This window comes from Bos indicus, chromosome 19 (genome assembly GCF_029378745.1).
Source record: "Bos indicus isolate NIAB-ARS_2022 breed Sahiwal x Tharparkar chromosome 19, NIAB-ARS_B.indTharparkar_mat_pri_1.0, whole genome shotgun sequence".
NCBI lineage: Eukaryota > Metazoa > Chordata > Mammalia > Artiodactyla > Bovidae > Bos > Bos indicus.
The window spans coordinates 12140616-12155338 of record NC_091778.1 but is presented as its reverse complement, the minus strand read 5'-3'; the positions used below and the strand labels follow the sequence as shown (position 1 = coordinate 12155338).

Below are 14723 nucleotides of genomic sequence, written 5' to 3'. Positions count from 1 at the left end.
AAAACTGATGCACAAGAAAGTCCTTCAGTGTTTTTATGTGAAGCTGGCTCTCACATAATTTTTCAAATGAACTTTTTTTTATTACATTCTACTACTTTGACAGAACTTGGAAATCACAGATGTTTAACACCTAAGAAGATCAGTACTAAAACTTGTTACAAATTTGTTCCTTCAGTTTCTCCACAAAAGCAATTTTTACAACTGTTATTCTTCACATATATAGTTTATTAAATATGAGAACCTGAACACATCTAGCATATAAATGGGAAAAATTATTGAAACCATTTGTGTATCTGGTAGTTATTTCTTCCTATCTTAGGGTAATAATGATAATAATAAAAAAAATCACTTTTATGTTCATTCAAATTTGCATTTAATTTCTATTTACATTCATTCAATCTGAAATCAAATACTTTAATACAGTAAACACAAGATGAAAAGCAGAAAAGGTGTTACCCTCCAAAGCACTCCTAATAAGGCAGCTGAAGAATTTATTTACTCTGATAGATGCAAAGCCAACTTGGGGTAGGGGAAAAAAAAGTTTTAAAAGAGCAAACACAGATGAACCCTTCTTTCAAATGTTACTTCAGATAATCCACTGAGATAATACTTGTGCTGTAGTGGTAAATTAAGAATCACACACGAAGAATTTTGTATCAGTCAGCCACAGACCACAGGTCATGGTGGGACAAATACTTAATGATTATTTTGTCCAGCTTGCTAGCGTCTACTCCTATGGAAAAAAGGTAGATGTTTGGACATTGATGTTTATATTTGAGGAATTAACCATTTTCAGAGCCTCAAAATCCATTCTTCATAAATTCAACATTTCTCATGAGAATAATCTTAGATCTAGCCCTTGTAAGCTAGGAACCACATGACTGAATAACCAAAATAGTTAGGTCCTATTTTAAATATAAAATCCAAGGCTTGGATGCAGTTTATTTATAATCACGTATTTCTTAAAGAATGTTGAATTTATGGAGTACCATACATGCATTCTCCCCCCCCCACACCACCCCCATTACCTTCTATCTCAAAAAATAGTATGGAAAAATTCTTGAAGGATTCAAATTAGTTAAGACCATAAAGGAGAAAAAGAAATAACACAATTTTCCTAAAAATCTGGTTCAAGTTCAATAATTAATACTTTACATTGTTAATCACAGCTGGTTTATAAATCCCAGTTTATTCTATAATGCTACAAACCTTATAAAATCAAAATTAGTAAACTTCAGTTCTCAGTGATTATATTTTAATTAAAAAACAGCATGTATAAAATAAAAAAATATCCTGTAAATAGCTGATTTTAAAGAAAATAAGTGATGAAAGAAAAACACTTAAATCTCTTTTTATACACTTACCTGGAATAATAACCCTTTCAGAAACTCAAGACTAGTATTACTGACATATATTTTAAACTATGCTTGGGTTTTTTACAAATAAATATAAGGTAAGCCATATTGCATAGGTGTGTGCTTTCTGTCTGTGACACTAAAGTGGCACTTGACAAGTTTTCACAGTCATAGTAGGGATATCCATTTATGAAACAATTTCTCAATAAACTTGGCCACAGTATAGAAAATTAATTTCACTTAATGTTTAAAGTTTGAAAAACTCTTGTTTGTATGGATGGTAGGTATGCAATTAATGCTTTTTATGCAGGAGTTTACTTACAGTGTTTGCCACTACTGCTGGCAGTACTAATGATGAAAATGGTTTACCTGTGGGGTGGTTATAGCCAGGCAATCACAATGCAAATGTTACTAGCAAATAGGACTGAGGAGGAATATTTTGGTGTAAAACTTTAACGAATTTGGTCAGGCAGTCAACACAATATTAATAGTTAGTAAACATATTTGAAACAAGTATCAGAATAGGACAAGTCATTTACAGTCTGAAATGAAGCCTGTATCTATCACCATAGTTTTTGGGTTCTGTTTTTTTTTTTTAAACATCATAAAGACCTGCACTTTTAAGTACAATTTCTGCCCTTATCATTATTGTAGCTTCTAATATACTAGTTATAGTTATAAAGTTCAGTAGACTGCTGCAATAGGGAAGAGGAGGTCTAGAGGGAGGGATTTTTTTTTTTTTTTAAACTTTCTGTCCAAAGATGAGCTGTTACCAATTGTTTAGTGCCACAATTGAAAAGGTGTATTTCCAATCATTTTTCCTGGTTCTATTTTTGCTTAATGTCATAGGATTTCATCTTCTATCACTTGAATTGCTGTTTAAGCAAAGCTTGTCTCTTTTCTGGTTGAATTCAACATGCATAAATAATTTTATGGCTTGGATCCTATGGCTCAAAAAGGTCTGGAGAACATAGCAAGCAGCATCTATTTAAAAAAACTGTAGGGTTGCAAAATATTACAAATTGACTTTGCACACTCAGACTGAAGACATTATAAAAGACAAACAAAAAAGAGGTGATAAGACTCAACTGCAACTGCATGATCATCTATTATACCAGTATGCACTGAAATATATTTTTATAAAGCTCTGCAGATATTAAACCCTTTCACCATCTACGGTCACGGAAATGCTCTTTTAAGGCAGGAAGTATTTAAGAAAGGTAAAGTCACCTTTATTTTTATTCTTTGTGCCTGTGAATCACTTATGTAGACTTCGTTACAACTGCAAAACACAGTGTCTTGTTAACATGTTTCCTAAATTAAGTCACTAAGTTTTATTCACTGTGGAAGACATTCATCAAAAGGCCATCAAATATTTTTATAAGCAAAAAATGTAGCCCCAATATAGGAGAAAAAAACATCTTTTTTCCTTTTAAAACCGTTGAGGAAGAAATATAAGGAAGGTAGACAGCAAAAACAGTAAAAAGAAGTAAAACTTAAAACCTTACCAAATTGCTGTAAAGACATTAGACACAAGAGAGTGGACCATGGCAACACCCTCTTCCCCTGGATTTCCCTCCTCTCTGCCGCCCCACGATATGCATTTTATCCTGACTTGCTTCTGTCCTTCAGCCACAGGCTGAACATGTTTGACGTCTTGAACTAAATACTGGTATAAGGTGGTGGTATTTTTCCAGTGCAATGCAGGCCCAGGATAAGGATGAAATGAAGGACATACAACTTATGCCCATTCCAAGGCTTCCAGTTAAGCTTAGCACATAACAGTACTGCAAACAGAAATGATTAAGTAGATTCTTTTTTTTTTTTTCTCCTAGTATTACAGACAGGTATTGCAGCTGGGTTACTGAAAATAAACCCCAAGTCCACCCCAATCCCTCAAACGAGCCACAGCTGTGGTTAACAATGATTCATTTGCATTTTTATTTCACCAAGAGAAGAAACAGAAGTTGTCTGGCTTTCTTCACACCAACCAATAATTTCGCATTTTTAAAGTTTGGGATGTTTTCCATAATGAGCTGAATCAAAAATCTATTTGAAAAATATATATTTATATAAAAAAAAGATTCAGGTTGTTTGCACGTAAAACATCAATTGATAAGTTTTTTTTCGTCTTTGATTCCATGTTGCTGGAAAGTTTAACCAAGCTTGCATGCTAATTTGTCCTTAGTTGCAAGTATTATAGGCAAATTCATACTTTGCCTAATGGAAGGATAACCCTTCTTCGACATGATCAGGACTCAACAGTGATTCAGAAGCAACATCCTACCCTTAATACTGTCAGTTTTGAGCCATCAACATGAAAATCCTTGATAGGTTGAGACGATGTTGCTAGGAATCAATTAATTGATGTGCCTAAGAGTTCTGCAATACTATTTTCACTTAAGTTTTTTTGCACCATTGATTGATTTTTTTTTTAATCCATGTTTAATTTTCCTCTGTCCAAAGTGTTCTATGTCATGACACTGACTCTTCGAGACTGTCATTTTGAGTCTTCTTGTTTTACCCTGCAGGATGCTCACACATCCCCTCCCCACCATTTTTGCCTTCAATTCGTTAAAAGCATTGTTCTGTCATAGATTCATACGCAGGTGCTCTGGTCGTTTGGAGATCATGGGAAAAGCTTGCTTTTTGTACGGTCCGGAGTTTGGCTGTCGTATTGGAAGCGGTGCTGAAGCCTCCCCGCTCATCGTCACGTCCATCTGCTCTATCCCACTTGTTTCCATGGGGTATTCCACAGGCGTCTGCGGATTTGCCGTGCTGGCTGAAGCACCTCTTCCCCAGAAATCCCCAGGAGAAAATTTGACTGGGCTTTAAGACAAGGAAGAGCTATCATTTGTCTCAAGTACTATCTCAACAAGAAACATTTCCCTTACATTTAAAGCAAGTGGGGTAATGTGATTTTTTTTCAATTAATTTCCTTTTCATATGTATTGGTACAGAGGCAGAAGTTGAGCCATCTCTCCCCTAGACTAATTGTTACTTTCCTAACTGGTCTCTTAACCTCCACACTTGCCCTCATAAAACCATCAGTGATACTTAAAAAAAACTATTTTACTCCCCTACTTAAAACAGCTTCTCATTGCATTTAAAATATTTCTCCAAACCTTTGCCATTTTCTTCCTCACTCACCACACTTCAGGCATGTTGACCTCCCTTTCATTTCCAAGAAGGCAGCCAAGCTTTTCCTCCCTGAGGACTTCTGCAGCGCTTTCTTCTACCTGTAACACCCCTGTGCCTCTCTGTTTTGTATGGCTAGCTCCTTCAGGAATAGGAGCCCCTATGTTATTTTTTGCATTCTACTAACACATTCTTTTTTTCCACAAAGCATTTGACACTACTTGTAATTACATATTTTTTGTATTTCCTTCTTTGTTTGTTTTGACTCACTGAATTGTAAGCTTCCATCAGGACAAGGACAATTCCTGTCATAATCATGTGTCTCTAGCACACAGCACAATCCCTGGTGCATAATAAATGTTGAATGGTTAAAGAAGACACTTTGCAGCGCAGCAGCTTACTTTCAGGAGGGAAGGTAAACTATATAGCATTTTCTCATTGATTAGTCACAGATGGATCACTTGCAATATAAGAAGGTAGAGATGCTGTGCTTACGCCAACCAAATAGGATGACAGATTTTCCATTTATGTAACTTGGCATAAATTTCTTAAACAATGTGCTTTCTTCTAGATTAAAAAATAATAACAAAGTCTGAATACCTGACAGGTGTTCGTGGGCTGCCAATAAATCTTCGAGGGGATCGGATTTTTGGTTCAAAGGAAAACTTTTCTTTCACGCTTTCAAGTACAGATGGAGCCACATATGTAAAACCCTGAAAGATAGTAACAGTGGACTACAGAACGTCGAGAAAATGTTTTTGCTCGGTCTCTGACACACCAAGATAATGATGTACACCTAAAATCACCAATGTGTTTACTCTCCAACCTCCTCAATCTCATTTCACACCATTACCTTCCTTCCAGCCATTTCTAGAGGCATAGACCCCAAGACAGCAGAATTCATTGAACCCCAAAGGCCAGCAAACAAAATTTCACTGTATTAAAAGAAGTAGAACAAAACAGGAAAAATACAGGCTCTACATTAAGATGGTAAATACAAAGATATATGCAGAGAGATTCTACTGTTTCTAGCCACATACATATAAGCAACTAATATTCTCATCCCCCCAACAGTTTCTCATTATTAGGCCAAAATAAAAATAGAATTCTCTAACTTGGCATATATGGTCTTTCTGGTTTTATGCCAATGATTGAATACACTTGTATTTTCCTGACAAATAAGGGCCAACACTGTGAAAACTATTAACTGTAACAGGCAATAATGCAGTTTGGTAGCCTTAGTTCTTTCTTGGACCTGGCTATTAGGTTACCAGCTATCATTTATCTTGCTGTTAATGTTCATCCCTTTAACAGTTAATCCTATACTTATCTTCCTTTCTGTTATCCTTGTGACCTACAAGTAGGCATTTGACTTATTATAAAAAGACTCAATAAGGCTTTGGGTGAAGTCCTGAAGAGTGAGGTGCAATTCTATAGAGCACATACTTTGTGACAGCTACATGTGGACCACCAAGGCCATTCCCACATATGCTCTAGTGAGCTGAAGCTTAACCAGGAGGACCAGACTCTGCCTTAATCATCTTTGAATATCCTTTAATTCTATTAGGATTTAAACTACTGGAGGGTGGGTGGGAGGGAGGGTCAATAGAGAGGGTCACACAAACACACAACACTTACGCTGATTTGCACTGTGTGACAGAAACCAACACAGTATTGTAAGGCAATTATCCTATGGAATCTAGAAAAATAGTACAGATGAACCTATTTGTAGGGAAGGAATGGAGACTCAGAGGTAGAGAATGGACTTGTGCATACAGCGGGGGAAGGAGAAGGTAGGGTGAACTGAGAAAGCAGCTGACACATACACTATCACGTGAAAACGGAGCTAGTGGGGAGCTGCTGCAGAACACAGGGAGCCCAGACTGGCCCTCTGCGAGGACACAGACGGGCGGGACGGGAGAGGGAGGGGCGGCAAAGAGGGGATTATATATGTAATTATGGCTGATTTGCATTGTTGTATGGCAGAAACCAACACAATACTGTAAAGCAATTATCTTTCAATAAAAAAAATACTGAACTGCAGTTACTACAGTCACAATCCCCAGATAAGTGGGCTGTTACTATTTTAAATTAATTTTAAAAGAAATCTTTGTGAACAGAATTCTGGTTACCACCTAAAAATGAATTGTTCTTATGTTCATTACTTGTTCAATTTAATTAAGAGAAGCTTAACAAATCGGAATGAAAGCTTAGCTCCATAACTTCTGCCACCACAACTTTGGATTTCTTTGTAGCAAGGTAAGATGTTTCTAAACTTTTTAATGGGGGAAAAAATTGTCAAACTAGCTAAAACTCTGTAACACCCAACTGAAGAAAAGGTCTGTATGTTGAATCAAAGGTATAAATTCCACATCAGTAGAAAATAAAACTCCACATCATGAGAGAAAAAAAAGAAAGCAGCAACAGCACGGAAATGAATCATGCCTACTCCCCTAAATGAGAGATTTTACTAAGGGGGATACAGTAATTTTGCAAATCATGTAGACATAATGCATTCATCTTCCTTCTTAAGTAATTAAAATGCTATAAAATTATATTTTTCATTTATATTATACTACTCTGTAATCATACATTTACAGAATTATTACTATTCAGTGTTGTTTACTCAAAAGCATGCTGTACTATGGTGATTTAAGTATTATTTTACACGATTTCTGTTCCATGCTAACTTTAGAATTGACCCTCCGCCCCAAAAGATACCACACTGTGTCACATTGTGATTTGAGAATGAAGTTAATGGCAAATCCTGTGAACTAGCAAACAAGGGAGAAAAAATTTCCAAATGATTACTTTTCCCATATTCTATTCTCCCTACAGATAGTCCAAAAAGAAATACCAAAGGATAATGACAAATGACGAGGGAAACAAATGACATGTACTTATAGTAATAAAATAAGCACTAGGCAAATAATATGCATTGATGGTCATCAGGTATAAATCTATCATTTTTGTTGATCAAAATCTAGAAGTTTTGGTTTTCTATCTGGGGAGACAAAGTATAAATCAATATAGATACTTCCTCCTTAGGGTTAATTTGCTTACAATCACACATGAAGCAATGTATTTTGGTGTCAAATATTCAAAATCAACAGATTAAAAATCCCCTACAGATAAAAATCTTCAGCAGTTTCAGGAATAAAATAGTTACTATGAGCCCTTCTCCTACTGCTATGGCTGTGTGGCTTTTAGTAAAGATGCTGAGCAAACATTTTAAGTCAGCGGCCTATTCAAAAAATGAATCATATACTCTGATTCTAATCGCTAAAATGGAATGCTGAGTTATGCAACATCAATTACTTATCAATGATAAGTCATAAGCGGATAACTTGAAAAAAACTCAGGTTATCTACATTCTAATTTTCTTATTGAAAAGGGCCCATCCTCATATTTAAATTTCCCATGGCTACACTGGAAAGTCTTTCACTTACCAGAAAGACCTGGTTGGCACTTTCACTGAGAGCTGAGTCATCTGGGCTGTCAACAGGTGTCTGACGTGTAAACTTGGAATCAAACTGACTCACATCCTCTTCTGATTGCTTTATAAAAAAAAAAAACAATTAGAAAATGGTGAACAGACTGTATTGCTGCTGCTGCTAAGTCGCTTCAGTCGTGTCCGACTCTGTGCGACCCCATAGATGGCAGCCCACAAGGCTTCCCTGTCCCTGGGCTTCTCCAGGCAAGAACACTGGAGTGGGTTGCCATTTCCTTCTCCAATGCATGAAAGTAAAAAGTAACAGTGAAATTGCTCAGTCGTGTCTGACTCCTAGCGACCCATGGACTGCAGCCTACCAGGCTCCTCCGTCCATGGATTTTCCAGGCAAGAGTACTGGAGTGGGATGCCACTGCCTTCTCCGAGACTGTATTATACATAACAATCAATAGCATTACATGCATTAGAGAAGGCTCCAGATAAAGCTCTTTTCTCAGGGTTTGACTGTAATAGAAGAGTAGAACAGCCTGAGCTGGCACAGATTGAAAAATAAATACAACTATAAAGTATCAAAGGTCAAATGACATCTTTAGTTATCATTTCTATTAAAAATCTGAGAATAAATCATCCCCTCTCACAAAGCTTCGGTGTGCCTAGCCCAGTGGCTAAATCCCTTTTTAGAGACAATCTGCAAAATTGGCAAAGCTGTAAAAAACTTGAAGCAGAGTTTAAACACAAAGTACACTTATAACATGCTCTAGATAAAAGATTCTTCCCATAGCTTGTTTCATTCCTTTAAATTTCTCTAGGAGCAAGAATAATATTCTGCTCTGCCTGAGTGTATTTTCTTGTGAAGGAATATTATCACCTAAATCTGACTACGCGATCTGTTTCTTCTCTTTGGTGCAACACCAGACTCGTGGTTGTGTCAAAAGAACTCAGGAATCAGGCCTTCCCTGGTGGTCCAGTGGTTAAGACTCTGCACTTTCACTGCCCGTGGCCCAGGTTCAATCCCTGGTTAGAGAAGTAAGATTCCATATGCTGCACAGCATAGCAAAGCAAAAAAAAAAAAAAAAAAAGAGCTTGGGAACCAACAGGATGGAAAAGATGTCTAAAGATGAGAAAAGTTGAACAATAAAAATAACTGAAATGAATTAAAACTCAAATATGTTAAACAGCATGAATTCATAATTGTAGTAAAATCACATAATTCATTGGTCAATTTTGGAAGATGCTAGGGAACTAATTCATTATTTCACGAACTGGGAAAGAAAACTTTTATCCTGCCTTTTCTATATAAACTGTGCCTCAGGTAACCAAACAGCTAAGGTAAGAATATCTTTTCACAGGACAATTCCAGCTAATAAAGAATGAATAATGATTATTAGACTAGGACAATTTTTCAAACCCTTAACAAAATCTTGGAACTAACTAGGCTCTAGATTCTCAGCCTTAGCACTATTGACATTTTGGACCTGATGACTCTTGTGGCAGGAGGCTGTCCGGTGCGTTACAGGATGTTTAATAGCATCTCTGGCCTCTACTCGTACGTACCAGTAGCACTCCTCCCTAAGTTGTGACTGCTTGTCTCTGACATTGCCAAATCAACCCTGGCTGAGAACCACTGATACAGGCAATGATTAATGACCACTAACATCACTAAAAGAAATGTTTAAGTACACATTATACCTTCTGATCAATATATATAGCACCAAAAATTTAATCTGAATCAGATCTAAACTAAATCTGTACTATTAGTTCTCAGAAATATGAGGAACAGGTGAACATGGCTGAGGACATGTCATGGAGTTAAAATCAGCAAAATCAAAATATGAGAAACTGCACAGGACATATGGTAAAGTTTCTTTAGTAAGTCCTCAAAGGAGGAATTGAGAGCAGATACCAGGTCTATCTAGTCAAAGCTATGGTTTCTCCAGTAGTCATGTACGCGTGTGGGAGTTGGACCATAAGAAAGCTGAGTGCCAAAGAATTGATGCTTTTGAACTGTGGTGTTGGAGAAGACTCTTGGGAGTCCCTTGGAGTGCAAGGAGATCAAACTGGTCCATCCTAAAGGAAATCAGTCCTGAATATTCATTGGGAGGACTGACTGCTGAAGCTGAAATTCCTGGCTACCTGATGCGAAGAACTGTCTCATTGGAAAAGACCCTGATGCTGGGCAAGATTGAAGGCAGGAGGAAAAGAAGACAGAGGATGAGATGGTTGGATGGCATCACTGACTCAATGGACATGAGTTTGAGCAAGCTCCAGGAGTTGGTGTGGGACAGGGAAGCCTGACGTGCTACAGTCCATGGGGTCTCAAAGAGTAGGACACGACTGAGGGACTGAGCTGAACTGATCTATGGATCAGTTAAGAAACTCATCAGTTTCTTAAGACTTAAAAAAACACAGTCAACCTATACAGGTTTTGACTGAATCCTTATTGAATCAAAACAACAGGGAAAAAAAGAAACAACTAGGGAAATTGTTAGCTTTTTAGTTATTATGATAGCATGGTGGTTATGTTAATGTTTAAACAAGATGACCTGATAATTTTTCAAGCTGGGCAGTTGGTACATGAGGGTTTTACCCTGACGGTCATGTTCAAATTTTAAATTTTAAAATATATTGAAATTTTAAAGCAAGCAACCCCTGTGCTCCTAGGACCAAATAACCATCATCGTTATCCTACTCCTTTTCCTCCACTTCAAGAAACAGAAAAAGAAATTATCTTTTCTCAAATTCTTGAGATGGGAAAAAGAAAGAACTAATACACTAACTCATTCACTTATAAACATATTGTTATGGTTTGAATGGTGTCCCTCCAACATTCACATGATGAAGTTCTAACCCCAGGATCTCAGAATGTAACCTTGTTTGGAATGAAGGCCATTACAGATGTAACTAGTTAAGATAAGGTCATACTGGAGTAGTTCAGTTCAGTTCAGTTGCTCAGTCGTGTCCGACTCTTTGCGACCCCATGAATCGCAGCACGCCAGGCCTCCCTGTCCATCACCAACTCCCGGAGTTCACCCAGACTCACGTCCATCTAGTCAGTGATGCCATCCAGCCATCTCATCCTCTGTTGTCCCCTTCTCCTCCTGCCCTCAATCCCTCCCAGCAGCAGAGTCTTTTCCAATGAGACAACTCTTTGCATGAGGTGGCCAAAGTACTGGAGTTTCAGCTTTAGCATCATTCCTTCCAAAGATCTCCTTCAGAATGGACTGGTTGGATCTCCTTGCAGTCCAAGGGACTCTCAAGAGTCTTCTCCAACACCACAGTTCAAAAGCATCAATTCTTCGGCGCTCAGCTTTCTTCACAGTCCAACTCTCACATCCATACATGACCACAGGAAAAACCATAGCCTTGACTAGATGGACCTGTGTTGGCAAAGTAATGTCTCTGCTTTTGAATATGCTATCTAATCCAATGACTGGTGTTCTTACAAAAAAACAGAAAATTTGGATGCAGATCTACACACAAGGAGAATGCCACATGAACATGAAGGAAAAGACAGGATGATGTGCCTACAAGCCAAGAAATGCCAAGGACTGCCAGCAAACCACCAAAGGCTAGCAGATAAGCATGAAACAGTCTCTCATAGCCTGTAGCAAGAACCAACCCTGACAATACCTTGATCTTGAACTTCTAGCCTCCAGAACTGCAACACAGTAAATTTCTGTTTAAGCCACCTAGTTTATGACACTTTGCTATATGAAAGCAAATTCAAAATGGGCTGAGTTAAGCAAAACAAAAACAAAGCAAGAAAACTCAAAGTCCCAATTACTTAAATGATTTTATTATTTTAAGCAACCAACTTAAAACCAGTTAATACAGTCATCAATTGCTGCTATAGTTCCTTAAAAGACTGCGCAGAATACAGATTGTGAAGAGAAGAGAGGATAGGCCAAAGGTTTTTGTATCATTAATATTTCTAACTGGTCTGAGATTTTCTTATTGTAAAAAAAGTACCAGGTCTCTCAAATTACATGCTCTCATGAATACACACCAAAAGAGGTTTGAAGGGGGGCTCCACCTTCCGAGCCAGCAGTTCTTCCCAGTTAATATGTCTGAAGAATGGATGAGCCTGGGAAAAAATGAAACAAAAAAAGCAGGAAGAAAGATTAAGGGGAACAGACTTCACTGGACTGACAAATTAACAGACTATCTGAAGTTACCAATCACAAAATAAGATATACTTCTGAGCAACTACATATAACCTTCACAAATATATAAAATTGGCATTATCTTCCCCTCAAATAACCAAACATGCCAGTCCCTACTTGAACTTCTCCAGCATCCCCAGGACCAGCTCCAAGACGAGAAGCAGCATTTCTTTTCAGCAGCTTTTAGGAAGGAAAAGAAAAACACTGATGAACTTAATCAAACTGATTATTTTTTTCTTTATAGAATTTGCAGGTCTATTTTGCCTTGAGAACATATGCTTTATTAATTACTTCCAAATATTGTCTGGGAATAAAAAGAAAAGAAAGTCTTTAAATAAACACATTTGTACTTTGGAAGCAAAAACTGTAAGCTTTTTTGTCAACATCTGTGTATGATTCTATATTCAAAATATATACTCAGTTCTGTCTATTTAAATCCTAGTAGTTGAGACTTATGCGTTGAGTGCTAATTTTAGAATCCTACCTTTTTAAGCAGATCTCTGGCTTCTTGCGTGAGGTAGGGAGGCAAATTGAGTTTACATTTGAGGATTTTGTCAATTGTTTTCTTTCTATTCTCCCCAGTGAACGGGGGCTAAGAAGAGAAGAGAGTAAGAAAACTTAGCATAGAAAGAATATCAAATTTTAAATAACAGAATTATCCATTTCCTGAATTAGTTACACAGAGATCAGAAATGTATGCTGTGATGTGGGATGACTGACCGCTAAAGAGCTGTAGTTTTTAAGCAATGGCACAGAGAAAAAGCAATGTCCTGGAAGGAACTGGTTTTCCACCATTAGCCTGGTGTGATAATGGGTGAGCCATTTGATTTTATGCTTCACTTTGTCCATCTATAAAATAAGGGCAATACTTGTTTTGCCTCTGATTCATAGGACCACAGGCCATGACATAGATCATCTAAATGAAAATACTTCAAAAAGTACAGATGAAAATACTTCTAAAAGTACAGAGGCCCATAATACCACTAATTAAGCATTGCTAGTGTTAGATTTTTTAAAAATAACTTCATTGAAAAATAATTTCATTGGTAACATTTTCCAAAAACAGACATTATCTGTTCCTGTAATGACTTTGTAACTACTCGGCACAGATCATAATACATGCAGCTTTTAACTGTGCACCTACTGCTCCAGTCAGCATGTCATACATTAATGCTCCCAAACTCCACCAATCCACAGCACGATTGTGGCCACTTCTCATCAAGATCTCAGGGGCCCTACAAAGAGAAAAATAATACACCTAAACAGTCCACTAGTTGCATATCATCTGAATTAAAATTTCTACAAGATACAGAATCAAATAGTGCAACAGAAAATTTAGCACACTTATTACTTAAACCAGGTAAAAGTTAGCTATTACCCCCAAACCAGTAATATTTCTTTCAACATGCAGCTCACATGTATTCTATTGTTCCACAAAAGGTGTGTGTGACTGTTCCGTCATGAATAGATTCTTTGCATAGTCCAAAATCTGTTAGTTTGACGTGACCTAGAAGGAAAGATTAAAGATGGTTATTCTGAGAATTCTAAGTACGTGCAGTGTTTAAATGTTTTCATACAAGATAATAATCTATCCTTTCATTTTAATTTTTCTGCCTTAAATTTATTTTTTGAGATCAAGAACTAGCAATGTTCCATCCAAAAATAAGGATGCTAATTTGTGAAGGGTAAGGCAAAACTACTTTTGCCAGTGATATAATCTATCTTGTGGGAAAATAAATATGAGAAAAAGACAAAACAGCTTGTCTAAGGCTCCAGCTTTACTTTATACCAAAAATCCTTTATCATCCTGAGCAAGTAAGTCCTGGGAAAACTTGATGAAGTCTGGATTAAGTATACAGACCCTAAAAAAAAATATTCTGCATGTTTTAAACAAAGGTGAGGTGTGACACTGTACTTCAAATATATTGCTTTTATCACCATGAACTGTGACCTAACTGTTCTTAAAACAGTCTTAGTCACTATAACTATATATATATAACTATAATAAGTTAGCTTATTCTGTCAATGCAGTTTGGAAAAAGAAATGAAATTGCTACATAGCATGGAACCATCATTTCTGATCCAGAAAGTAAAAAACTCATCACCTTATACAAAGAACACTTCAGTTCAAGTTTAGTCCTACCGACCTGTCATTAGCTATCCAGTGGTTCAGCAACCCCAGGGACCCTACTATTGCAAGTTTATTTCAAGAAAAGGCAATGGACTATTAACTCACATGTAAATGTGTACTTCACTCTGACACAGAAGAAGAAATAGGACATTTCCACAGAATTACCTGATACACTTAGGTTATGGATCAAAGAAGCTAATTAATCACATGCCTATTCTATCCCTTGTCTTAGAATTTAGAATCTAAATCTGAGGCAATGAGGACAGAACTGGGAGAAAGGAAGATACATAGATATCCACGACAAATGTGGTTAAATACAGCATTTCTTTAAAAAAAAAAAAAAAAAGGAGAGGGGGAGAAGAAAAGAGAAAAACCCCACAATTTGAAACATTTATTCTGGCATCGGTTCTCCATAAGCCATTTTCTGTACGAGCATTAACTACCTCTTGTGTCCTCGGATAGACACCTAAGGATCAGCAGCTGCC

General features: G+C 37.0%; 1 protein-coding gene across 3 annotated transcripts in view; it reads right to left on the bottom strand.

Annotated features, from left to right (window-relative positions):
* Window positions 1-474: 474 nt before the first annotated feature.
* The window catches only part of RPS6KB1 (ribosomal protein S6 kinase B1), a 40345-nt gene continuing 26096 nt past the window's right edge, over window positions 475-14723 (bottom strand). For 2 of the 3 annotated variants that reach the window (XM_019981111.2, XM_070772589.1), the window contains exons 8-15: window positions 13524-13614; window positions 13252-13342; window positions 12592-12699; window positions 12225-12287; window positions 11951-12028; window positions 7943-8050; window positions 5094-5206; window positions 475-4184 (exon numbers count right to left, since the gene is read on the bottom strand). In XM_019981111.2, the coding sequence (XP_019836670.1) occupies window positions 3947-4184; window positions 5094-5206; window positions 7943-8050; window positions 11951-12028; window positions 12225-12287; window positions 12592-12699; window positions 13252-13342; window positions 13524-13614 (890 nt within the window). In that variant the 3' untranslated portion in view covers window positions 475-3946. The remainder of the gene's footprint in view (window positions 4185-5093; window positions 5207-7942; window positions 8051-11950; window positions 12029-12224; window positions 12288-12591; window positions 12700-13251; window positions 13343-13523; window positions 13615-14723) is intronic. The other variant, XM_070772590.1, reaches the window with a different exon arrangement.